At 45.6% G+C, this 25,320-nt stretch overlaps 3 protein-coding genes across 8 annotated transcripts; 1 reads left to right on the plus strand and 2 right to left on the minus strand.

Annotated features, from left to right (window-relative positions):
* Positions 1-1,702: 1,702 nt before the first annotated feature.
* Positions 1,703-3,960, plus strand: chst14 (carbohydrate (N-acetylgalactosamine 4-0) sulfotransferase 14). Its single transcript, XM_079267128.1, has 2 exons — positions 1,703-2,072; positions 2,714-3,960. The coding sequence occupies exons 1-2, from the start codon at positions 1,791-1,793 to the stop codon at positions 3,539-3,541; spliced, it is 1,110 nt and encodes a 369-aa protein (XP_079123254.1). The 5' UTR covers positions 1,703-1,790; the 3' UTR covers positions 3,542-3,960.
* Positions 3,961-4,108: 148 nt separating this feature from the next.
* Positions 4,109-13,031, minus strand: cep135 (centrosomal protein 135). Its single transcript, XM_079267129.1, has 26 exons — positions 12,972-13,031; positions 12,275-12,407; positions 11,655-11,845; positions 11,381-11,548; positions 11,100-11,241; positions 10,892-10,976; positions 10,679-10,807; positions 10,293-10,508; positions 10,072-10,137; positions 9,799-9,949; positions 9,234-9,457; positions 8,992-9,147; positions 8,769-8,906; positions 8,471-8,548; positions 8,180-8,331; positions 7,846-7,961; positions 7,591-7,745; positions 7,242-7,297; positions 6,965-7,133; positions 6,778-6,888; positions 6,486-6,671; positions 6,150-6,359; positions 5,883-6,085; positions 5,682-5,786; positions 4,719-4,898; positions 4,109-4,371 (listed from the first exon to the last, which is right to left on the minus strand). Exons 2-26 carry the CDS (start codon positions 12,385-12,387, stop codon positions 4,347-4,349), a joined length of 3,525 nt encoding a protein of 1,174 aa, XP_079123255.1. The 5' UTR covers positions 12,388-12,407; positions 12,972-13,031; the 3' UTR covers positions 4,109-4,346.
* Positions 13,032-13,255: 224 nt separating this feature from the next.
* Positions 13,256-24,387, minus strand: exoc1 (exocyst complex component 1). 6 transcript variants are annotated; one of them, XM_079266538.1, is made up of 21 exons: positions 24,349-24,387; positions 22,616-22,747; positions 22,394-22,524; positions 22,134-22,293; positions 21,845-21,862; positions 21,028-21,215; positions 20,716-20,943; positions 20,380-20,512; positions 20,156-20,265; positions 19,213-19,281; positions 18,482-18,631; positions 17,666-17,774; positions 17,001-17,045; positions 16,435-16,598; positions 15,561-15,674; positions 15,336-15,415; positions 14,953-15,181; positions 14,413-14,596; positions 14,116-14,315; positions 13,800-13,994; positions 13,256-13,707 (listed from the first exon to the last, which is right to left on the minus strand). In XM_079266538.1, the coding sequence occupies exons 2-21, from the start codon at positions 22,737-22,739 to the stop codon at positions 13,555-13,557; spliced, it is 2,784 nt and encodes a 927-aa protein (XP_079122664.1). In that variant the 5' UTR covers positions 22,740-22,747; positions 24,349-24,387; the 3' UTR covers positions 13,256-13,554. The 6 variants fall into 6 exon arrangements, with proteins under 6 accessions (XP_079122664.1, XP_079122665.1, XP_079122667.1 ...); XM_079266539.1 differs by lacking the exon at positions 21,845-21,862; XM_079266541.1 differs by lacking the exon at positions 19,213-19,281.
* Between the last annotated feature and the right edge of the window lie 933 nt (positions 24,388-25,320).

Consider the following 25,320-nt stretch of genomic DNA (forward strand, 5'->3'; position numbering starts at 1 on the left):
CTGGGGGGGTGGAGGGTTGGAGGAGGATGGAGACGGGAGGAGGGTGTGGCTGCGAGCGGCGGAGGTTCAGTGTGCAGCGACAAACACACGCGCGCTCTCCACGGCCGTCACGACGCGAGCGCGTGACTGTAACGTCAGCTCGTTGCTTTTAGGAAGCAATTAAAGAAGAAGAGGAAGAAAGACGACCGTGAACCGCCCCGAGGAAGAAAGACAAACACACCGTGCATCCCTGAAGGTGTTAATTCTACTGGATGTAGAAGTGACTTAATCGCACTTTTTTACATTATTTAAAAATATGAATATCATTATATTAACCCGCCAATTCAGTGGTTCGCAACCTTTTTGGTGTCATGGACCCCTTACATTTAGACTCATTAGTTCCCAGAGCCCTAGGATTTCTATACAGACCTCCATCTGACAAGATTTTGGTCGTTATATATTTGTATAGCAGCCCAATAATCACAAATCACTAATTTGTCTCAGGGGGCTTTACAATCTGCAGCATCACTGTAATGCATTGCTGTACATTCATGGTGGATTTAAAACGGTATCTTACAGTATTTCATAATAACTGTAACATACAGTTTAATGTTCATCCCTCACATGTAAATTAACAGTCAATAGCATCAATTAACCAAAACAGCAGACAACTGTCATTTATCAACATAATACAGTATTTTTCTGTGAAGTGGTGGAAATACGCTTCTCTAGACACGTTCAGTGAATCACAATCCATCTACATTGTACTGTCTGTTAATGTGTCTGTGATGACGATAAAATATGTTTTATTATTCGAACTGTTCATTGCTTAAAAGTCCAGCGGAGGGATTATATATCTCATCTGGACTGGAAACCCCTCTGGGTCCTCCGGGAGCTGGAAAACGTTGCTGGGGAGAGGGATGCATTTTTTCTCTAATTTATATACACTGAATATATTTGGCTTTTGGATTCTTGGTCGCACAAAACTACATTTTAAAATAGGTTCCCCGAGTATTGTGATGGGCCTTTCCTCCTATTGCCTGACATTTTTATAGACACAACAATAAATCAGTTAACCAAGAAGATAATCGGCAGATTAATTCAAAATAAATATAATCGTTAGTTGGGCCTGAAAGACAGGTTCTCGAATAAAATGTTTTCCAAAACAAAACATATAGTCCTACGAGAGGACTGACACGTTTACTGAATGTACTACATATCACTCCAAATAGCTTATGCTTTATTCAGTGCACTGAATGCACCAGGGAGGATTTTATTTTGAAAGTGTATTAAAATGTATTCTAGCTAGTTAAACTGGCATTAGTTTCCTAAAATTGAAGATAATCATAAGAGGATATCGTCATAGGAAGTAGACACACGTAACGTACTCCAGACTTATTGAATCGAAATATTTTAATTTGTTTAAATCACCGAAAATCGGAAAAACGGTATTATTTTTAAAGTGTTCGAAATCGGAAGTGAACCGGACGTCTTTTTAAAACGTAATCTAGTGAAATTGGCATTAAATTCCTCAAGTGCAAGATAATCCTGTGAAAGAAAATATTCATAGGAAGTACACACGTAACGTAGTCCAGACACATATTAATGTAAATGTTTGAATTTGTTTAAATCGGAAAAACGGTTTTATTTTGAAAGTTCATCCGGAAATGGCTACATTTACGCTAGCATACTTGATGTACTTTTGAAGTTTATTATGGGTACGTGGTAAGGTAACCAACAGTTTAGAACAGTTTTCGCTCTCACGTAGAGACGTTAGTTAGCTTGTAATAAACAGACACCGGATACCGACGATGCTTCCTCGCCGGCAGGACTACGGGGTGAAGCGGACCGGAGGAGGCTCGGTGATAAACTTCAGGACGACCGTCAACAGCTCGGGCTCCGTCCGCCGCGGCTCCGCGGTGCTGCCGTCGGTGCTCACGTTCCTGGTGATCGTCGCGTCCGGAGGCCTGCTGCTCATGATAGAGAAAGGAATGCTGAGCAGCATGGAGACGCCTCTCAATCCACGGGGGAGCAACGGCAAGAGGGTGGACTTCAGGAAGCTCGGACCGGCGGCTGAGGACGTGGACTCGCAGGTATAAGATAATAATAATAAGATATAATAAGATAAAATAAGATAATCCTTTTAGTCCCACAGTGAGGACATTTACAGGATTACAGCAGCATAGTGGATAGTGCAAACATGATGCATAGTAAAAAAACAAGATCAAAACAAGTATTATAAATAAGTAATTAAGTAATAAAACAGTAAAGATTATACAGATTATATAGAAATGTTTCTTGAATAAGAAGCACCGTGAAGTTCTGCTGGAGTTTTTGTCATGGGTGGATTTTATGTGTGTTTTACAAGATCTGTTGCACAAACTGTGGGATTAAAGGCTCGACAAGCCATTTAGTGAGTGAGGTTAGTGGGTGAAGAAATGTAATATTTAGTATTGCACTTCCTTGATATTTGGGACTAAAAGACGGCTTTAAAAGACTCGTGAATTTTAGTCCCATCATGCAACTTGTTAGTGTTCCTGTCTCACATCTGACTCCACACCTCCAGTCTACGATTAGATAACCTTGATGACATCCCGATGACGCAGTCAGCGTGTTGAGACTTGCTGTTAAACCGTTTTCACAAGGCTCAGGAACACAAACCAGGACCAGTAAAATATGTGTAAAATAGCTGGAACGCACTTTTTAAGAGTCGCCGACTTGTGTTTCCACTCAGATCCTGCAGGAGATCCGTAACCGGACCATCAGGACCGTGTGCAGCCAGAAGAACATGCCCCACAGCGTCTGGTCCCTGAGCCCTCTGCAGAGGAAGACGCTGCTGCAGCACGTCCTGGTGAACGACCGCTACCACTTCCTCTACTGCTACGTGCCCAAGGTGGCCTGCTCCAACTGGAAGCGGGTGCTGAAGGTGCTGAACGGAGCCCTGGAGAGCGTGGACGTCAACATCAAGATGGACCACCGCAACGACCTGCTGTTCCTGTCCTCCCTGAAGCCCGAGGAGATCCGCTACCGCCTCGAGCACTACTTCAAGTTCATGTTCGTGCGCGAGCCCATGGAGCGCCTGCTCTCCGCCTACAGGAACAAGTTCGGGGAGATCGAGTCCTACCAGAAGAAGTACGGCGTGGAGATCGTGACGCGTTACAGGACAAGTCGCGCCAAGCACGCGTCCGTGAAGGGCGACGATGTGACGTTCGCCGAGTTCGTCCGCTACCTGCTGGAAGAGGACGCGGAGCGCATGAACGAGCACTGGATGCCGGTGTACAACCTGTGCCAGCCCTGCGCCGTGTCCTACGACTTCATCGGCTCCTACGAGCACCTGGAGAGAGATTCGGATTTTGTGCTGCAGCACGTCGGGGCGCCGCCTCACGTTCGCTTCCCGGAGAGGCAAACGTGGTACAAGCCGGTGACGGCGGCGACGCTGCACTATTACCTGTGCGGCTTACGGCAGAAGCTGCTGAGGGAACTGCTGCCCAAGTACATTCTAGACTTCTCCCTCTTCGCCTACCCTCTCCCCAACACGACCACTGAACACTGCCGGCATTAGAAATGTGCAATATTTTATCGTGACATTATTTTTTATCGAGAATCTTTTTTTAAAACAATTTTTTATTATTCCTTGGGAACAAACAAGTGTTTTTATAGCTGTTACACATTTTTACTTGAGATGTTTCCTCAAAACAAATTGACCACAAAACCACTAAAGCTTGAAATCAGCTGAACAGAGAATTAAAAAACGTTTTCCTGTCGTGCACCGTTACAGTAAAAGAACCAATGCAGTATATAAACAATGATGTAAATAAGGTTGCGAGAACAAACGTTGTATTTTGCTTGTTTCTTCATCTACACCTTGAGGAAGTCAAAGGGTTAATAGCTTCTGTGGGCATTCAGTGTTTCTTTGTTTCACGTCACCGCCTCCTAAAACTTTGGACGATTTACCTCGAAATAAAACTCAAGTTTAGCACATTTCTGTAATTTTTGTATCGCTTTATTTTATGAATAATTTAATAATTTAAAAAACAAAAACATGAAGCGTAATACACACAACCACAGGGCTGAACGAATACTTCTTCTTGCTACGTATAATATGAGGTTATAGTTGCCGAGGACTAAATGCATTTCAGAAAGAAGAACTCTCAAAGCGGGATCCTCATTTTTAAGAGCGGACACTTTGCATCTAGTTGAGTCTAGAACGAGAAGTTGGATAGAAAAAAACAAAATGTGTTTGAATGTTTCGCAGTCATGATTTCACAAAGGTCGCTGGCGGCTAATTAAAGCCGAGACTCACGGAGACCTTCACGATTCATGTTGCTTTCTGACTCACGCCTCAAATCCTCCACTCGTCGGCCTCTCTAGTCGTCCTTGAAACTCACACTTCTGAAAGAGAAAGAAAAACACATTATTTTTAATATTTTCAGAGAGCTTTTGATGAAATCAGGCTGAAGTATTTATACAAACAGTTATGACTCAACATTTATTTTGTATCCAAAAGCTGTGCTTCCTGTTTAAAGGATGACATTGGTATTCATTTTAAACTTGGACCCTATTTTCCCACGTTTCTGTGTCTAAGTGAGCAATGTGGACAACAGTATTGAGTGACAAACACATGGGGAAATACGGTCCAGGTTGAAACACCAGCGTTAATTCCCTGGATCGCAAATCTAAACCAAAAACAACGAGCTCTAAAAAACACAGCGGAATCATTTTCATGTCCGAAGCCTTACTTGTCCGCCGACCTGTCCGCCGACCTGTCCGCCGACCTGTCGGTGGAGCGGTTCAGAGCTCGGAGGATGGAGCGCTCCGGGGAGGTGTGATGGGAACCGGCGGAGGCGTCGAGGGACAGCGAGCTCTGCAGCGACGAGAAGGACAATCCCTGTCTGCGCATCTCCTGCACGGCCCGTTCACTGAGGATGCAGAGACGATCACACCGTGGACTTCTCTTGCTACTACTACGTGTATTAAAGATACAAGTACCTACTTGTAAATGCCTGTAAGACACTTGAGATGATCATTAAAGTCATTGAGTCATTTTCTTTTTAAAAAGTTGTGAATAATTGCAGTTTGTGTGTATCATATGTAAGGAAGTGGAGTGTCTTTAGCACAGTCCGTCTGACTGATTTGACGAGGAAGTTATTCATTTATGTAAAATGAATCCTTAGTTTCAGCTCCGTATGTACAGATATTCTGAAAGTAGGACCGGTTTATTTTCACAAGAGGACACGCGTGGTTCACAGGAAGCAGGTTGTCTGTAGCGTCTCATCCTGATGATATGCTACTGCAACACTTGAAACATCGGAGGGATAGTTTGGATGTTTAGAAGTGTGGTTGTGTGACGTTCCTGTTGAAGTCTGGTGGCTTCGACGAGAGCAGATAACCGTTTCAGTTCCCCGTCAATGTAAATGTCGCGCACACTTAACCGGATATTGATTTATTGTACGGTTGCTAAAATAGTTTCTCCAAACTGGACTTTAAAGAACAGGTCTGTTTTTGCAGCCTACCTCAAGTGAACAACGAGCTAATATTGGCAATGAATCTAGTTTGTTGTGTCAACTACGTTACAAGTCTATAAAATACAAATCAAATGTATACGAGTTGAGTCACATCACAAAGGGAATATAAATGACCCTTCAGTGGTCACATCGACATCGTGGCTTTGGGTCTTTGTGCTGGCGTGCGAGTCAGCTCACCGTTCAAAGCGCTCGCTGGTCAACTGTCTTTTCAGGACGTCCATCTCCGTCTGCAGCTGAGACACTCTGCCTCGGAGCTGGGACACTTCTCTGGCATGCTCCGCGCTGAGTGCATTCACACACACACACACACATCATCATCAACAAACAGGGCATTTATTGAAGTGTTCCCGCTCGAGCCAACATGTGGGGTTTGTTTACGTTGTGCTATCGGCCAGCGTCAGCCTATCACGGAGGACCTTCAGCTCGGACTCCCTCTCGCTGGCTGTCAGGTGGCTTTGGAACTCCTTGTGCCGATTGGAGGAGAGAAGAGTCTCGAGGTTACGCACAGTCAGCCTCTCGCTGGCCATTTGCTTCTTCACCAGCTCGGCCTCTGAGCGAACATCCTCCAGTTCTCCTGTGACCTACAACACATGGTTTTATTACAGGTTCCTCACAGTAACTTTAAGCCAGAGTAGCAGGACTCACCCTCTCGAGGTCCATGCTCCTGGAGGTGAGCTGACGTACAGTGAGCTCCTTGCCAGAGTCCAGCTTGACGCACAGCTCCCTGACGGACGCCACGTCAGAGAGGAGCGCCGCCTTCTCCTCCTGTGTTTTGTGTAGCTCCTCCTCCAGCCGGGACATCCCGCGCACCAGCGACGACACCTGGGCCTCGTACGCCTGCTGGGCCTGTGTGTGCTTTGAGGGAACCGCCGGAGTGAAAGGTACATTCATCACACGCTGGTATGAAGACGTAACACCTCTGAACGTCTCTACTATCCAGCAGCATCTCTCTCTACAGCTCTAGACCCTCCCACGTCTCACCTGTTGGATTTCTCTCCCCTGGTGGCCGACGGTATCGCGCAGGTGTCTGCGTTCTGTGTCTGAGGAGAGCAGCTCCAGGCGGATGGAGCTATTGAGGCCTTCGACCTGCTGCAACTTCTGCTCCCGCTCCTCCACCTCCGAGTGGGCCATCCTGAACCGCTCCAGCAGGTCCCTGTTGTCCTGCTCCTGTGTGGGGGGGGGTCGACACCAAACGGTCAGCCGTCAAGACAGGAGAGAGGGTGTGTATAGGACAACAGTACCTGCTGGACAGAGAGAGAGAGTCTCCTCTTGCCTTTGTCGCCATCAGTTTCTCTATTCTGGACACTTCAGAGATGTAAGAGTGGACCCTCAACTTCAGCTCGTCCTTCTCGTTCAGCGCCTCCTCCATCTCCACGTGTACAGCCTGCACAAGCACAACAGGAGTGTTGATTCCTGGTCGTCCCCCTCTTTATTCTCTTGGTACATAACTCAGGACATACTTGGTTCTCTCTGGTCATCGTAGCCAGGTCGTCCTGCAGCCTCCTGTTCTCTCTGACGGTGATTTCTTTGTCTCTCCTGAGTCCGGCCAGCTCCTCGTGGCCGGCGTCCAGCTGCCTCCTCAGGCTGCCTATCTCCCTCTCGCGGCTGTTTAGCGCCCCCTGCAGCTGACTGCAAGGATCACACCTTTAAGACTTCAGCTCACTATTCACAGCAGGACACATTTCATGGTGACCATGGTTAAAAACCAACGCGGAGCTTTGACAGCACGTTACTCACGCTAGCGAGTTGTCCAAGTTTGTGACTGTGAGTCTCACATATTCAAGGGTCTGTTCCTGTGCAAATATAGAATATTATGCACCATTAGTGCTCTTCAGGCACAGCTCATCATGGCTTTCAATGCATAGGTTACATTCTTCCGAATACAACACTCACTTGTCCATACGTGCATTGAAGGAGTTACTAGTCTATGTAATCATTCCTTCCCTGGTCACTAGGAGGAGACCTTCTCAAGATGAATGATCTTTTTCATTGTACATATGGTCATGTGAGTATTGTTTTCAGACAGACCTGGAAAGAATGTGAATCAAAGTGTGTAATCTTGATGAGGTGTGTAGGTGGCGGTTACCTTTTTAGACAGATCCTCCTGGAGAGCCACCAGTTTCTCGGTCTTTACATCCACCTCGTCCTGCAGCGCGTCCTTCTCTCTGTCCAGAGCAGAGATGGACTTCTGCAGAGCAGACAGGTCCTCCTGGTGCTTGGAGCCCCGCTGACTCAGCCCGCCTGTCAGACAAAACACGAATCAAGCAAACAAAACAAACACAAGCCGACCGACCAAGTGCGGCGGTCCATCCTGACCCTCACCACATGCACAAATATCCACCTATCGTCTCCTCCAGGTCCTGGATGTGCTGACGGGCAGCGTGCAGCTCGTTTATCTTCACAGACAGCCTGTGTTGGGTGTCCGATAGCGACCGCTCCATCTGCTCCTGTAGCAGCCTACAGACAGACAACGAGCCCCGGTCATTGTCAGGTCAGGAAATGCAATGATGGGGCCAAAAGCTCAGTGGAAGCGGATACTGCAGACATACAATATACGGTCGTATTATCCATTGTCTGAGTTCTGCACACGGTTGGGCTCGAGGGTTATTATTATTGGAGTCTTTGCCTGGATGTGCACTCACTCCGTCCCCTCTTCCAAAATGTTTATGACGAACCTCAGAGCGTTCGTCTCGGCCCTCTGATGAGAAACCTCCTCTGCATTCTGGACCAGAGCGGCGGACCGAACCTTCAGCTGGTCCTCGGCGGCCTCCCTGTTCTCCTGCAGCACACACACCTGAGACCGCAGCTCCAGCCTCTCGCGCTCAAACTTCACCCAAAAAGAAATACAATTAATTGACACAATGTGCCAGAGATCAAAGTTACAGCCGTGACCATTGCATCATAACTGTGTCCAGGTGACATTTCAGACATCTGAACAGATTCATCTCAACATCCACCGGGCTTACCCTCTGAACGGCGTTCTCCAGGTCGAGGACCCTCCTCTCCTCCAGCTGTCTGTCTGTGAGGACTGACGTCTGGGCAACCTGCAGAACGTTATTGTGTGCGTTAGGCTCAACACATTCAACTAGTTTACAACATACCAACGTGGTCTCTGAGTTCAGGAGCGCTGCATCTAATGATTGTTTTCACTCTCAATTCATCTGCAGACGTTTTCAATTCATTGATTTCAGAAAACTGTGTTGTTGTGGTTGTATAAATGGAATTGATGGTGCTGTTAGATTGCTGCGAGACCGCCCCGCTCACCTTCGCTCTCTCCATCAGTGCGTCTCTTTCTGCGGTCGTCTGCTGGATTCTGATTTCTGCCCGTCTGATCTCCTCCCTGAGTTCCAGGAGATCCGCTGACGCGTCTGTTCTACGGGCCAGCTTCAAGTCCTCTTGAGCCTGAATGGACGACAACACTTGGTTACTTAAAAGTGTTTCGAAGAAGAAGCCTCCCACCTGGTGGAACAACGTTTGTAAATCTCACTTGTTTAAAAAGGGCTTTGAACCGGTCTCTCTCGGAGCTGAGGCCCTTCACACTGTTCTGGATGTCCTCTATGTGGTTCTCAAAGTCCAGCAGAACGGCCTTCAGCTCGTCTCTCTCCTTCACTAAACGGAGCAGCTCCGTCTCTGCAGCGCCGGCCTGAAAATATGACGCCGTTAGATACTTGTTCCATCAGTTTTACGAGGAACAAAATAGTATATTTTCTTCTTCCTTTCGTCTCGTACCCTCGTTGCTCTGGACCGAGGACTCCTGACTGGACTACGACTGGGGCTTGAATCCGGACCACCGGCCCCTCTGGCTCTTTTGTAGCGGTCCGCCTCCTGGCGATAGTAATCCCTCTCCTCCTCGAGACTCTTGACGAACGCGTCCAGCCGTGACGGGGAGCGTTCCCTTCCACAAACGCCATGTTTAGCCCGCATGGTCTCCAACTCCAGAACCAGGTCTTTGTCTAGGAACAAATAAAGATCCGGCCGGGTGGGTTTCGGGTAAGATTACTGGAATATATCACGAGTTTGGGCGGGCGTTCCAAGCAGGTTATTGAGAAACATACAGAAACATTGCGTGTTACAGTCCAGGGGTTCTCAACCTTCTGGAAGTTACGGCCCAATTCTGATCGTGACAGAACTTCCGAGGACCACCTTCCACAATAATAAGCTGAAAAACAAACGCTGAAGAACTTCTGCTGGTGCAGGTTGTCTCCTTTGATTGTAAACAAAACATCCGGTACATCCCTACACTAACGTCAAAGATGTAAAGCTGCTGTAAGAAAAGGTTTCAGCAGCTTCTCACCAGCTGCCATCGTTTTCTCCATTTTGTCCTGCAGCCTGAGTTTCTCCTCCTCCAGGAAGGTCACGAGTCCTTCCATCTTCTCGTTCTGCTCTCTGAGATCCTCCAGCTGGTCTCTGAGACGGTCTTTTTCAAAGTCTCCTTCGGAACGCTCCTTGGTTCAATCGACAACACGGGGCAGATATTTGGCAACCGTTTACGTTCACTGAGGAATGTCAGTAATGTTGTACAAAAGTTAACCAGTAAAGGAAATATAAAGTATTTTACTCTACGTACCGATCTTAACTTCGTGATGATGTCCTCCAAGTCTTCGACGATTTTCTGTTGCCTTTGAATTTCTTTCTGTTGATGAAAGAGTTTGAGGTTTGTTTTCACTTGTTCACACTTTTATGTATTTTCTATAGTACATGGTAATAGTAAAGTAATGTGTGTGATATATTACAGGCAGAATGAACATGTAACACGTGGTCTTTGGTTCTTCTTTCTCGTATTCTTACTTTAGTTTCTTGCAGCTCCATGTCGGCCGTTTCCAACACGTGCTCCTTGTCCATCTCCAGCCGCTTCGCCAGGTCGTCGATGTGCGTCAGCTCTTCACACAGCTCCAGGTTCTTTATGGACAGATTGGCCACTTCGGTGGAGGCGTCCTTCTTCTTCTGCTGCAGCGCCTCCAGCTTCTGCTCCAGAGTCCTGTTGGTCTCCTGCAGGTACTCGATCTGTAGAACACAAAGCAGCGGCTGAGGCTCAGCAGACAGCAACCACGACGGACCACTTTTACTTCCAGAGGAACGGGGCTCAAGACCGAGTTCACCGCTCTGTTGAAGCACCTTGCGTTCCAAACAACTTCATTTCTACATCAGGGTGAAGGTTCTATGTGAACGCTTACCTGAAGGTTCAGATGGGCGATCAGCTTCTCGTTGCTGACGTTCTGAGCCTCGAGAGAAATCACATCGTGAGGTCGTCCTCCGTGAAGAGCTCGGTTCATACGCTCGATCTCTTTGTCCCTCTCCTCCACCTCAAACAAGTGTTTAGAAAACAGGTTCAAAAACATTTAACACGTCACAGTATTAAACGCTTCTCGCTTTAATGTATTTCTTACCTGTGTGTTTAAGTGTTTTATATATTGTTGAGCGTTCTCCAGGTCGAGCTTAACTTTTATGATGTCTTCCTGTAGCTCATGAATCCTACAAATGAAATAAAAACTACGTCAACACAGTCGCTGAAGCAGTAACGCAACCATCTCACATTTCATCTCACATCTCACTACCAATGACACAGCTCGGGCATCGCAAAAGAAGAAGACAGACCTTCCATCTGCCATCTGCAGCAGGTCGGCTATGTACGGGTCATCAGGCTGCGACGCCGGATACGCTGATGTAGAGGAGGAAGGTATGAGCTCATCAATCTGCATCCTCTGTCGTCTGAATGGGATGCTGCGCTTCTTTCCACCTGTGAGTGTTTGTGAGAGGAGGAGGAGGAGGAAGATCCCATTCTTTAGTTCACTTTTGATTCTTGGTTGCTCTTTAAAATCCACCAAAGTCACTTCCAGTGTGTCATCACAGAGCTGAGGTCGGACTCGTGGCTTTACCTGGCGTCTGCACCACCGCTTGCATGTTCTTCTCCTGCAGCTGTTGGATGCGCTCAGCTTTCGCCTTGCTGTCCTTCTCCAAGCAGATGACTTTGTGCACATACTGGTTATTTAAAAACTTCAGGTCAGACGTCTGGTGGTCCAGTTTTCTGATGTGGGTCTTCAGCTCTAAAACAAGACAGGGTTGTGTCAAACCAGTTGTGTGTGTGTGTGTGTGTGTCAAGGATGTAAGAAAATGTTTGAGATGACACTGAGGATGGACATCACAGCTTACCTCTGCTGACAAGATCCTTCTCCTCCTTCAGCTTGAGAAGCTCGAGGTGCAGCTCATTGTTCTCCCGGACCACTCGGGCATTCTCCGCCCTGTACGGCTCCAGAAGAGCGTCAAAGTTTCGAGTTTCTTTCTCAGTTTTCCCTGCTGACAGTTTGGCATTTCGCAGGCTTTCGGTTGTGTGGACCAGGTCACTGTAACACAGAGGAGAACATGTCTGAGGAACATCTCATCATCTGTAACGGACTTGCTGACATTAAAGGGATAGTTTGGATTGTTCTGTAGTGTGTTACTGTGAGGTTCTCCTCCACAGTCAGGGTTCTACTACAGTAGATGAGTTCATAGAAACAGACAGGAGAACCAGCACGGGAGCAAAGTGATGTTCTGCTGTGGACGTATGTTTGACTCCTCACAGAATGTCTCTCAGTTTAAGTGAACGCTATATTTAGAATGTTTTCACCTCTTTGCTCCCGTGCTGGTTCTCCTGTCTGTTTCTATAACCTCATCTACTGTAGTAGAACACTGACTGTGTAGAAGAACCTCATACAAACACACTACAGAACATCACTACTGTCCCTTTAAGTTATGAAGGAGAGCAGGTGCAGACACATTAAAGGCTTCACCTGAATAACTTCTCCACCAGCGGCAGTGACTCTATTCCCAGAGGGTTTCTGTAGCCCAGCTGATCCAGACGCTTCCTCAGGTTGACGAACTTCCTCTCTGCGTTGTTGTTCATGGCTGTGGCACTGAAGTTACCTACCATGATGCAAACAAACAGGCAGATTAGATTAGTCAACAGCAGATAAGATACTTACAATAAGACAGACAGATATATAGACAGACAGACAGACAGAAATATAGACAAATAGACAGACACTCACTCACTGTATTAATCCCGCAATTATGGTACAGGTAAATAAAATAACAGTAAACATATTAAATATCAAATGCACAATATATACAATGAAAATAACAGGAAATGAATAGTACATTTTTTTAATTTTTAAATCTGACACTTTACAGAGGGGATACAAATTTGATAAATCTTTAAAAGCATTCAACATAGAAATAGACAATCAAGCAGTAATGACAACCTACTGTAAAGTGCAACGTACGGTGGCTAACTAACAGCTTGCTAACCTACAGTTAGCATTGTTTTTAGCTAGCGTTGGCTAACGTTACGTAGCTATCTTACAGGCTAATTAGCAAACATTAGCATTGTATAGCTAACGAATGAGCTGGCTCAAGCTAAAACAAGCTACCGTGGACGCATTAGCTAGCTAGCTAACGTCAACTCTCGAGGAGTTAGCCTCAACGTACCGTGCTTGGAAGGACACCGTTTTACATGTGATTGCCCGTTAAAGTTTGACAGTGTGAGTTGACATGTTTTCCGCGGTAAAGAGGTTTGAAAAGAGCGCCGTTGATCTCCGTTTTGTTATTCGTCACCATGGAAGTGAGACGCAGCGGAGAGCATCAGCTTGTTTTGAGAGCCGGCGTTGTCCGTATCAGAAGGCGGGAGGGCGGAGTCAGGCCATAAATGTGTAAATAAATAGCTGTCATGTGCTTAACAACGGGATACCTACAAATATTGGACACATAATTGAATAGTTTGGCAGCAGCAAATTTATTGTGTACATATGGCATAAAGAAATAATAGACATACAAACGATTAAGTATTTAGAGCGCATCTGTTGAATCGAGCACACACACAATGCAGAAACATCTGCACCACTGTCAAGTGTACAAATCCCTTTCATTAAAATACACTGACACACAGAAGAAATGTTCATCGTCCAAAAAAACCAAACAAATAACAAACAGTACAAGATAGTTAGTGAGTAGCTAGTGTATCATCAGCCAATGTGAGGCGAATCAATCTTGAAAAGTTCATATAGCAGCCAGACTAATGGGACTGAGCAATGCTGGAGAAGTACTCCAACATGTCCTGGATGGTGAACTCCATGGTGATTCCAGAGCCAGGGTAGCATCTGCCGATCAAGTCCTCAAAGTGCTTGTACTGACGGATGAACTCGTCCTGCATGGAGTGCCACACCACCTGGTGGAGAGAATCAGCACGACTCAGAGACGACGAGGGATCTCAACCAGCAGTTTCACCTCATAACACTTTTATTTTTTTTATTGTCTCACCTGTAGCAGACTTTCTTCCTCACACAGATGTTTGTCCACCTTCTTGTAAAGGTTGTCGAGTCCCTTTTTCACCTCCTTGCCAGGATACTCTTTGATAACTTTACGCAGCTCTTGTTTGTTGAAGGCCAGCTGGTAGCTCACCTCCTCCTCGCGAACGCCCTGAGCCACGCGGGCCTCGACCCCTTCGAAGAAATGCTGCAGGAGGGCGACAACAGGTTAACCAGCTGTGATGCATTGAATACAACCTCTCTGTAAATGCTCACGTCCTGCGTATGACCAGGAACGCGAAGAAACTTTGCGATAACTCCCGACTTACATTGAGTTTTTCTAGCGGCTGGCCCAGAGAGTTGATCACGTAGGACTGCAGATGGTCCGTGTATTTGTGCTTGGCCTCTCGCCGCTCTGCCTCCAGGCACGAGATCTTCAGACGCGACAGCGTGGAAAAGATGTGGTGGAAGTTCTCCATCATCACAACATCCCGCGGCGTCTTCTGGCTTTCATTGGCGACTTTCTCCACTAAAAAAAAAAAAAAACAACATTCAGGAGTTTGTTTGCGGGGGCATCGCATCGTCTCCAGCCAATTAAAGCAGGTCGGACCACATAGAGGTCTCACCGTTCACGAAGACAGCCCTGATCAGTTTGACGTAAGCTTTGTCCAGGTCCCCTCGGCGCTCGGCGTTACGGAAGATCGTCTCAGCCAGCTCGGCAAACTCCTCGAACCCGGTGACAAAGAGGAGGATCCCGACTTTGCTTTTCTTAGAGATCTTCACTTCCTCCATCTGTCTGATCTGAGCCGACTGTGAGAAAAAGACACGTCGTATTAAATTTATAGCATGATATGTGTGAGAACTTAAAAGGGAATACATATTCCCATTATTTTGGAGAGAAGACCAGGCGGCAACCTCCGGTTCTGAAGAGTGAAGCCAAAGCTTCATGTGTTAAAGCTGCATTCTCTCTAGTGTCCACCAGGGGGCGACTCCTCTGGTTGTATAGAAGTCTATAGAAAATGACTCTACTTCTCTCTTGATTTATTCCCTCAGTAAACATTGTAAACATGAGTTTATGTCTCAATCTCTAGTTTCAAGTCTTCTTCAATACAGCATGATGTTCATTTAGTACATTATGGTCCATTTAGAGTTTGGACTCTACTCACAATGCATTTGTCAAAGTTCCTCTTGACAGTGACGAGAACGTTCCCCAGAGTCGTGCTGAGGTAAGAAGCCGGGTCGACGTTCTCGGCGGTCCACACGTGGTGACTCATCTTCACCAGCATGTACAGAGAGTTGAAGCTGTCGATCTTGTCGCCCAGAGCGATGAGGCTGTTGAGCTCCGTCTCGATGCTCTGAAAGATCTTATTCATCATCAGCCGCACGACGTCTTTCCTTCAGTCACGAAAACACATTAAAATAAAAAAAGAGGTGAAACAAAGAGATGGGGTTATTTCATGGACGAGATATAAATCATGTTTTTTTGCCAGCAATAGACGGGTTATTTTTTTGCAGCAGAACTGTCAGCCGACGATGTGAAACTACTCACTCTGAGGACAAGGACTGTCTGTGTTCAGGCGGGGGAGCCGTTTTTGACAGCATGCCTCCATCTGTCTCCTCCGTCTCAGGCTGTCAACACAAGAAACACAAACCATGACAAATCCAAAGAAACACGATGACGATGCACCCGTTATTTCTGAAATATCTCACGCTTTCAGGCGAGACAAAATTCAGATCGACGCCGCTGACGTAGAGTTAAAGGGTTCAGATTCACCTGAGCGAGGGGGGGCATCACTGCCGGGTGCTGCTGCAGCTTGAAGAACTTGCTGATGAAGTCTTGTTCGGCCAGACACAGAGGCTCCAGCTCACTGAGGACCTGCTCAAATATCTGCAAAAGAGAAACTCGTTTAATACAGAGCAGCACTTGTACATAGCTTTATTTCCATTCCACCTTCTAATCCGCAATATTTTCTTTCTTTTTTTAAATGGCCAAAAATACACATTACATCACAGGAAGAAGCATGTAAAAACTGATGTTATCGTCGGATTTTCAACTTTTCTGACGGTCCTTGAACACATCATGTGTTACAAACATTTCTATCAGGAAAAAGCAACCGAATCAAAAGCTTAAAATTGTGATATTTCATCAAAAACACTTTTCCACATGTCTCAATTTAAAGTTCTCCCAAAGAAGCTCTTTGCCCCAAACAGATTCTGGAGAAGAAAAAAACAGTCACATTGAGAAAATTTGGTGAAACTTCGACTGAACTGCAGGCACATAGCAGACGAGAGCTTGTATAAATGTAAATAGTTAAATATGTATCAACACGTGGAGCCTCCATTGTTATTTATTGGAAATTGGAAACAGTTGTGGAGACTTGGAAAAAGTTGGATATGTAGATTCCATTGTTTTACAATTTTTGTATAATAAATGATAGAAAAAGTTCAACTTATGTTGTTTCTTTGTTTATTATTTATGGCGTTATAACTATGTTATAACGCACAAAAGACAGCATTCTCTCCCAACTTCTAGCCGTGATTGTGTCTCCATAGACGTGCAGGATTCTTATATTTCAGTGGAAACAAGGCCACAGTGAGTTCAGATTAATAGTTTGGTGAAACAGAAATAATGTGTGTATATCCGTCACCTTGTCAAACTTGGTCCTGTCGGCCACGTCCAGGTCGGAGGCGGACATGTTGCCCATGTCCAGCAGCGAGGACGACTGGGACCGCCGGCTGTTGGAGCCCTGCACGGTCAGCTTGTTCAGGCTCGAGGTCGAGCCCGTCAGCTTCCCAGAGCTGCCGTGGAGGCCTAACACAGCACAGCACAGCACACAGGTCAGGTGTTCAGTCGGAGAGAGACTCAACCCCGGCAGGCGTTTAAACAGTCAAGTATGACACTATTACCCAATAAGTTAAGCAGTCAAATGATATAAAAATAACATGGATATCAAAGGTTAGCTTTCATTTGTCTTTTCTCATCGAATCAGAAGATGTGACGATGCATTCAGCTGCACTGTGAAGATGTAGCACAAACCAACCAGGTCCACGGAGAGGTAATGGTGTAGCAGGGCTGATAACGGTATGTGTGGGGGTTAGCGAAGGGCGCCGAGCAAAGGTTTTCCTTTTAGTGCGGCGGTGTGATGCGGAGTGGTGAGAAGCAGCGGGCGGTAATTGACAGTGGAACAGCTCTGTTGCCGACGGTCGTACTTACTCTCCGTTTCCTGTTTGAGTGCGCTCTCTTTCCGCGGAAGCGTTGCTGCAGCCAGTTAGAAAGGCGGGCATCAGAGACAGAGACAGGTTAGAGCTCAGAACATGCAGCATGGGGAGGGGTGAGGCTGGATGTGAGACGTAAACAGTTACATAGATGCTGACGTGCACTGCGGTGGCTTAGCTATGCTGGTAGCTCGGACAAAACCTTTTGGAAAACAATCTTCTTTCATGTTTGTTTTCAGCAGGAAAAGCTGACACAGAATGCAGGAAGCAGAGTTTCTAGAATGCTCGACCTAGAGTCCTCTTCAGACTTTAAATATTCAAAAGAGCAGAGAATTCAGAGCACGTGAGGTCCTGAAACGTAAAACAAGGGGCAGGGCTCAAGCATCTTACGAGCACACATTAGTTGGTAAAAATGTGCTTTTGGTAACAGATGTGATGCAGAAAAGACAGTAAAACGTTGAGGCCCTGTTTCCTTATTTATACACTAATAACCTGACAGTACAATAAACAATACTGGACAAAATAATCTGGAGATGCAAGTGAAATTCTCATTGCCGTTGAGTAAACTACATGGTACAGAAAAAAGAAGCAAGAAGAGAAAAACAGTTGTTACTTGAGACACAACAAGACGGACGTGCTTCACGTCTCCGCTGCAGCGCTCACCGAACTTGCCCTTGGCCTCCTTGGTTGTACCCGCCATCTTTATCTTGGCAACCTCAAAGAAGTCTTTGATTTCTCGTTCATATAATCTGCTCATATAGTCAACGTAGGTCTAAAAACAACAAGGGGAGATGACATTTGTTTAGGTCTAAAACATCACATCTTGAGTACTCAAGTGTTGAAGGAATAACTCAACATGTTGACTGACTCAGCGCACCGTCTCCTGGCTGCAGCTTCATTCTTGAAGTTATAATTTGGAAGATTTTCATGGAATCTAACCCCGTTATTGATAATGTTCATGGTCTGCATTTCTTTCCTGCAACAGCCATTGAATGACTTCTCTATGGAGTAGTTTTCATTGTTCGTGTTGCTGTCACCACTGGACTGAAATCTACGGGATTACAACTTTAAAGTTTTCCTCTCATCTACGACGATATGTTGGGCTCATTGTAGGTAAAAAAATGAATTAAAAAATCTCCAATATTAACGAAGTCAGTGGGTAATATTCAGAGGAAAAAAATGTGCAAGAAAAATCTGATATTCTCCGAGATTGAAATGTAAATTTGCCAGAAAAGATTTCACAAAATACGAGAAAAAAAATATGAACAGATAAAATGATCTTCGATCAAAATGTAATTAGGGTCACAAAATGTACGAGAAAAAAAACGTGTAAAGAAAAAGTGATCTCGGAAATTCTCTGTTTTTCCTTGGAATATTCCCCCCCTCCCCCCGGTCCTGTACTTCTTTTTAATTTTTATTCCGTCATGTAGGCGTTTCTCTACCGCTCCTTTAACTACGTAGCCAGATAACAGCACTGACCCTCGACAGGCCCTCGTACTTCTCCCGGTGGGTGTTCTTCAGCCACTCCATGAGCTTGGAGTAGCGCAGCAGGTCCCTGTGGAGGGGGCTGTGTTTGGGGAGGCTCAGCTCGGCCGTGTGCTGCGACAGCGTGGAGCTCTGGTCGTGGCCCTGGACGACAGAGCGACGGCAGACAGTTAAAAATGTAATCAATGAAGGCGTTAGTGTAGACTGAAACCTAATATTAGTGTCCCATTCCATCCACAAACACACTCAACACACCAGGAATATTTACTCATCACAAACATCTGGGGATGTCGCCTCAAACTACCACAAAAAAAACGAATGTTTTCGAGGTAAACAAACACTTCTTCGACTCAAACTCTCTTTCTGCCGTACTGACGTTCTCCTCTCTTCCCCCTCATCGTCATGTTGCTCAGTATCCACTGACATGCACTCAGAGCAGACAGGCACAGGACTTCATCACATGACACAGCACCAACACACAAAAGAAGAGCCCTCGGCTGTGAGGAGTGCAGACTGTTGATGAAGGAGGAGGAAGATGAGCGGTGCCCCGTCGGCTTCGACATCAAATGAGATGTTAAGTAGTTAGAAAACGTGCCCCATGCAAGAAAGAACGGGCTGCGTTAGGCAGACGGAGGGCAGGAGGTCTCATGTGAGTTGGAGTGACGGTGTGAGAGGTCAAACACTATGCGGGGGAGGTGGGGGGGGGGTGCTGTGAGGGTACTCACTGGAAGCGACAGACAGGAGGACCTATAGAACTGAGGGATGGTCATTTTGAAGTGACTGAAGTGGTTGAACTGACACACAGAGACAGAGAGAGATCAGAGAGGGATGATTCAAAGTGAGCACAACACGGAGCATCAAGAGAAGGAGGGGAGGACACAACCAGGAAGGAAACGACACAAGGAGAGGAAGAGAGTCACGGATAAACAGGAAGTCCGTGACGGGGGTGAGGGAGGGAGGACGACAAAAGGTTTCACTCTTGAATCTGCTTCAAAGTAAAGGAGCTGCTCCCTCTACTTTGTTGGACAGAACTTGAAGTAACATTTGCACCAAATATCTGCTGCGCATGAGCTCATTTAAAGCCGCCGGTGCTTTAAGGATCACACGGTCTCTTTCTGTCTTATTCGTGCCGGTTTAACGGACTTGAAAGACACGCAAACCTGTTGTGAATTGAACGACTAAATGAATCATTTAAACCAAAAAACAAACCATCACAGTTTACAAACATAGCAAAGAAATGCAAGTATTATCACAAAATGTACTTTAAGTACCAAAGAGTAAGAGTACTCATTCTGCAGTAAAATGTCCCTTGTAACCGATATATTATTATATCTTACATTAATATTAATCCTGATGCCACCGTGTGAAAGCAGCATTTTACTGTTGTAGCTGGTCGAGATGGAGCAAATTGTAACTACTTTATCAACTGAACTAGTAAAAAATGAAAATGTTTCTCTCTGAAACCTAGCGGAGTAGAAAACTGTAACATCCTCATACTCGTTTGTAGATGCTCTTGTCGATATTTAATGCTCCAGGGACATGAAATCAGTAAACATACAGTTTAAAGGACATCGTCCTATGTAGCTGCAACTCAGAAATCAGAGTAATGCTGCACTAAATGCTCTTTAACACGTTATGTATGATTAGTAAGTCTGGCGCTGCTGTTACCTGGTGAACGAACACGTTGTTGAGGTGATTGGTGAGGCGGCGAGCGAAGGTGTCCCTCAGCTCGGCGAACAGGAGGTGCTGCTGCGTCACAGCCGTCAGCTTCTCGTGGCCTCGGGAGGGAAAAAAGACACGAATCTCACGAAAACGTTCAAATAAAGTGAATGAATCTGCTCGTATCCACGCCAAAGATTTAGTTGATCGACAAGTGCGATGTGTAAACTAACCGGGTCGCAGCGCCACGTTCATGCACTGGGAAAGAGCCTCGGAGGCGTTGATGCAGGCCTCGATGCCTTTAGGGGAGGTCAGGTCTCCCTCCTGTAAGGCTCGGATGTGTCCCTTTGACAGGTCCATGTAGTTCTACAGGAAGAAAGACACGACGCAGGCAGCAAGAGAGAGAAAAACAATCCAGTAATTAAAATAGTGCATTGTTATGGCTTCATATCTGTTATTGTGTTTGTGTCTCACAACAACACAAACTCAGGAAGAGATGGAGAACCCTGACTGTGGAGGAGATCCTCATACACACACTTCTAAACATCAGTACTAAATGTGCTCCTAACCACTAAGAACTGGATCTCGTCCAGCAGTTTGACGTTGTTGGTGTTGCTGATCTGGATGAGGCGGTTGCTCTGTGAGATCTGGTCCATCTGCTCCTTGACGCTCTGCAGCATCTCCTCGTAGCTGCTCAGCTTCCCCTCGATGGTGTCCACCTCGCCCAGCGCCTCGTCCAGCAGCTGCATCAGGATGTTGACCTGCTTCTCCGACGCCATGATGGACTGGATGTTGGCCTTAAAAAGTGGTCAAAAAGGAAGAGGGTATGAAAGTGAAATCATTCCTGTCCATAAGATCGCGATACCTTCCACTTCACTCACCCCGTCGAGGACCTGCAGCTCCCTGGAGAGCTGCTCTGCGAAGCCCTCGGCATTGGAGACGGCGTACTCGCACATCTCCATCATGCTCTCGATGTCCTGCTCCTCGCGGGTGCTCAGCTCCTGGTAGTCGTCCAGGGCGTCCTCGTCGCCTCCGGCCACGCTCTGACTCTCGCCACTCGGCACGGACTCTAACGCCACAGACAGAGAAGGAAACGCACGCTGAAGACAAGCGCGAGTCCAAGACACATTCTGGTATCTTCCAACGCATCAGGGTTTAGAAAACACCTCTACCAAGAACAACTACAGACAAAAATACATCCGGTGACGGGGAAGAACAACACATTTTAAAGCAGCTACTCATTTTCTGCGAGAGATGGAAGAAGTATTCCTGCAATCTGGAATAACTATCAGCTAAATGCACTTCTTATGTTTGTTCTTGATTAAAAAAAGACTGTAAATTAAATTAAAGTACAGAAACATCTGCACTTAACTGTGCTCTGGAAAAATAAGAAACAATATGAGCTCCAAGTTTCGGTCAAAATATACAGAGTACATTAATGCACACATCAGTGAATAACCATATGAACTAAAGGTGGAATGGACACGTAAAGTGAGCGAAAACATGACCTAGATGTGTGTTATGATTATCGAGAAACATGAATCATGCCGTCCGTATTGAGTGTCAGATGATTCACACAGCTGGAGCTTTAAGGAGGTGAGAGTCTCTAATGAGAATGGGGGGGGGGGGGGGGGGGTTGAGGTCATGAGATAGATAACAATGGAGAGGAGTGAGGAGGGGAAGTTAAGTCCTACCAACCTTCCGCTTTAGGAAGTTCTGGCCAGAGAAAGTTTCAGAGAGAAAAGCAAGAATAAAGAAGAATTTAACACAGAGAGCCAAACCAACAAGCCAAGATACAGAGGAGAGGTCCAACACTTATTAAAAACGTGCTATTAATAAATAAATCAAACAAAAGTCCAGCAGAGATTCTCACTCATTAGAACGCCTCAAACACGACCACCACACACTATTGGTTTAAGAGGGAGACCATAATCAAATCATGCGCTCACAGGGGAGGGGGTACAGTAAAGACGGAGCGTTTCCACACCTTCCAGCAGCTGAGAACTGACATTCACAAACTCCACCTTCTTCCTCAGGTACCGCTGGTTCAGCTTCCAGATGCAGGAGATGAAGGAGTTTTTCTCGGCCGCGCTGCTGGCCACCCAGCGGTACACCTTCTCAAAGTGGAGGTCGAATTCAGGGTTTTCCTGAACCGTGAGAGTCAGAAGAGGAGAGTGCGAGCGGTGAACGAGGTTCTGGGACAAGAAAAGAAGAAGCAAGAGATTTCTATTGTTATGTTTCTCCGACCTTGCTCGCATCTTTGGCATCTACTTCTGTCAGATCTCGGAGCTCCCACGTCTGCTGTCGTTTGTAAAAGTCCCCTTTGTCGGACTTCTTCACCTTAACCACTTTGACCTGGATAGGCCTCTCTGTGGTAACTGGAGGAAGAAACACAAAGAAAACACAATATTTCAGAATATATTTCCCTTGTTATCAGTAACAGTTCTTCAGACTTGTTTTTCCTCTTACCCGTCGCACACAGGAAGCAGTTCTTCTTTTTCTTTCCCGCCTTGCAGACGTTAACGATGCCGAGGAGACGCTCGTCGTTGGGCGTGAAGATGTCCCTCTGGAGAGCATGCTTGATGGCCGTCATGGCGGATGCTGCCGTACAGAAGGTAGCAGGTGTTTATTATCGTGACGGTAAGAGACACACATCCATCATGCGAGCATGAACACTCGCTTTAAAATTGATTTACACGCCGTTTAGCCTCAATAGCATTTCCTTCCCCAGTATCAGGACAAAACTGAAGTTAGCGTCTGATTCGCAAGTGATGTGTGATATTTTGAACCCTCAACGCTGTCGGAAACTCACTTTAAGAAAGATGAAAGTGAAACCTGGAACAAATTGGAGATTTCACTGTTTTGTTCCACATCTAGACCACATTAGACCAGGTCCAGATCAAAAACCACGATACCTAGACTGGTGAAATCTGGACTAGATTATCCCAGAGAGGCCAGAGAAAGTTTTAGATTTGTGAAAACTTAATTATATTTGTGAAAAGACTTAGACTTGTCAAATCTGGACTACATAGGACACGGTCCAGATTTACCGGGGCGATCTCATGTTTTTTGAATTTCACAAATAGACTTTAGTTAATAAATCTTTCACAAATCTGAAATTGAATCTCTGACTTCTCTGTGATAAAATTGTACATTGACCAGTCTAGGTCTGGTGGTTTTTGATCTGGACCTGGTCCAATGTGAAGACAGTGTGAAATCTCTTTGTTTTTGCATTTTCACAAATAGAATACAGTGTTTTAAAGAATGTTTAGCCTCTCTGGGATAATGTCGTCCAGATATGAACAGTCTAGGTAGAGTGTTTTAGAATGAAACCTGGTTCAATGAGGTCTAGATGTTTAGCAGTTTTACTAATAGAGTAAAGAGTTTGACTTTTAAAGAGATTCTGGCTTCTCTTGAATAATCTAGTCCAGGTATGACTAGTCTAGGTATGATGATGTTTGATCTGGAACTGGTCCAATGTGGTCTAAAAGCAGTGATACCCCCTCTGACATGGATGCTTTTTCGTGTTTAACAATGCAGCATAATCTTGTCTTTACTCCATGTTTCTATTTAACATTGTTATCCCTTATTATATTCGCTTTGCGTGTGTTGAATTTGTCTTGTTAGTACTTGACAATGTAGTATAAGAGTCTCCTGAATGCTGATACTACTTATATTTATATTCTCACTTCTTTCATTATTTCTGCACGCTTTGTAAAGGGTCAATATTGCATAACTTTGTAAATGTAATCTTATATTCAGTTTTTAGGTTCACTTTGTAATATCTCCCCTGATGACTACGGATGAAAAGTATCCTCTTGGCTAACTGTGGAGCATTTACAGCAATGTTTTTATTAATGTGCAGTGTCCCTTATTAAATATACCAACACATAAGCTAACCTACTTCACAACATTGACCAGAAACAGCACAACACGGTGTTTAAGTCAGCGAACTTTGGACTTAAGAGTAATAAAGCACCCTAAAAAAGCACCTTTCCTAAAATAAATGTTGTCCTCTGTGTCTGTTAGCTAGCTAGCTGTATGCTAACGCTCCTGCTAGCGTCGAGAGAGCTAAGCTAGCTCCCTGCTGGCATCCATGACGCAGAACAGGCGAAGGTTTGTCCACATAATATAATAATCTACTGTGATTTTGAATCCAAATGCACACCGTCAGTATTATAACAGAAAGATGTGTTGCCTACCTTGTTTTATCAGCCCAACAGCCCTCTGCGAAGCACCGCCCTCTCTTCCGGGTTTGGACGTCACGTGACAGCGACAGTGTCAACATCCGCCCTGATCCACCCACAGAGGCAGTAATAACCGTAGACTGTGGTAATAACACATTTATCAGTGCTGTTCTCGAACACTTCATGATTATAACGATGCAGGTGTGTAGGTACGATATGTAAACGTTGACTCTTATTGATAAAGCACATTCTGAATTTATTAAATAGCATATTTCCCCAAAGTTCAGGTACTGGGTAGAGAGGGTTGTCCGCCAACTGAAAGGTCACCGGTTCGATCCTCGGCTGCACCGTGTCCTGTGTCGAAGTGTCCCTGAGCAAGACACTGAACCCCTAACTGCTCCCTATATATACAGGGATGGGTCAAATGCAGAGAATAATTTCCCCACTGTGGGACTAATAAAGGAACGTTTCTGTTTCTTCTTCTTCTTCTTCTTCCTGAAAAAGCCATGTTGCGTTCATAAATGATCGTTTTGGGCCACCAGGTGGCATTGTTAATCCATATTATAGTTATAATTCCTGCGTGTCTCTTTCCTTCTTCCACCTGTTCATTATTTTCATGAAACATTAAAAGTGATTAAGCAGCTGTGGTATAAGCCCACAGAGGCTTCTGGAGACTGAATGTCAACACAGCGAGGCGGGAAAAATAAAGTCACGAAGTGATCCTCAGACGACGCCTTCACCTTGAGGTCCTCACTGTCTGCTTGTTGAAGTCATTCTGCAGAGACAGCCTTGATTTCCCAGCTGGTGGATGAGACGTTCACTGTCATCGTTCACGGTTTATTGCCGCTTGTGACGTGTGAGCTCGTGAAGTCATGCACATACAGAGATATCCTCTTTAGATGATTAATATCGAGTCCACATCCGTGCTGAAGGTCTCTGCGGTGTCTTTTAACGGGCGGGAATGCCATGAATGTCCCTGAACGTCAC

Source organism: Melanostigma gelatinosum (assembly GCF_949748355.1).
Source record: "Melanostigma gelatinosum genome assembly, chromosome: 4".
Classification (NCBI taxonomy): Eukaryota; Metazoa; Chordata; class Actinopteri; order Perciformes; family Zoarcidae; genus Melanostigma; species Melanostigma gelatinosum.

Excerpts from the sequence above, each read along its gene's own strand:
- chst14 (XM_079267128.1), top strand. The coding sequence starts at position 1,791 with ATGCTTCCTCGCCGGCAGGACTACGGGGTGAAGCGGACCGGAGGAGGC. Across the intron at positions 2,073-2,713 it reads CTGAGGACGTGGACTCGCAG|ATCCTGCAGGAGATCCGTAA; the intron begins GTATAAGATAAT and ends GTTTCCACTCAG.
- cep135 (XM_079267129.1), bottom strand. The coding sequence starts at position 12,387 with ATGAACAACAACGCAGAGAGGAAGTTCGTCAACCTGAGGAAGCGTCTG. Across the intron at positions 9,148-9,233 it reads CTCGGTCCAGAGCAACGAGG|GCCGGCGCTGCAGAGACGGA; the intron begins GTACGAGACGAA and ends TCATATTTTCAG. Across the intron at positions 6,360-6,485 it reads AGGGGAGAGAAATCCAACAG|CACACACAGGCCCAGCAGGC; the intron begins GTGAGACGTGGG and ends GTTCCCTCAAAG.
- exoc1 (XM_079266538.1), bottom strand. The coding sequence starts at position 22,739 with ATGACGGCCATCAAGCATGCTCTCCAGAGGGACATCTTCACGCCCAAC. Across the intron at positions 20,513-20,715 it reads ACGAGATCCAGTTCTTAGTG|AACTACATGGACCTGTCAAA; the intron begins GTTAGGAGCACA and ends TTCTTCCTGTAG. Across the intron at positions 15,416-15,560 it reads TGATGCCCCCCCTCGCTCAG|CCTGAGACGGAGGAGACAGA; the intron begins GTGAATCTGAAC and ends TTGTGTTGACAG.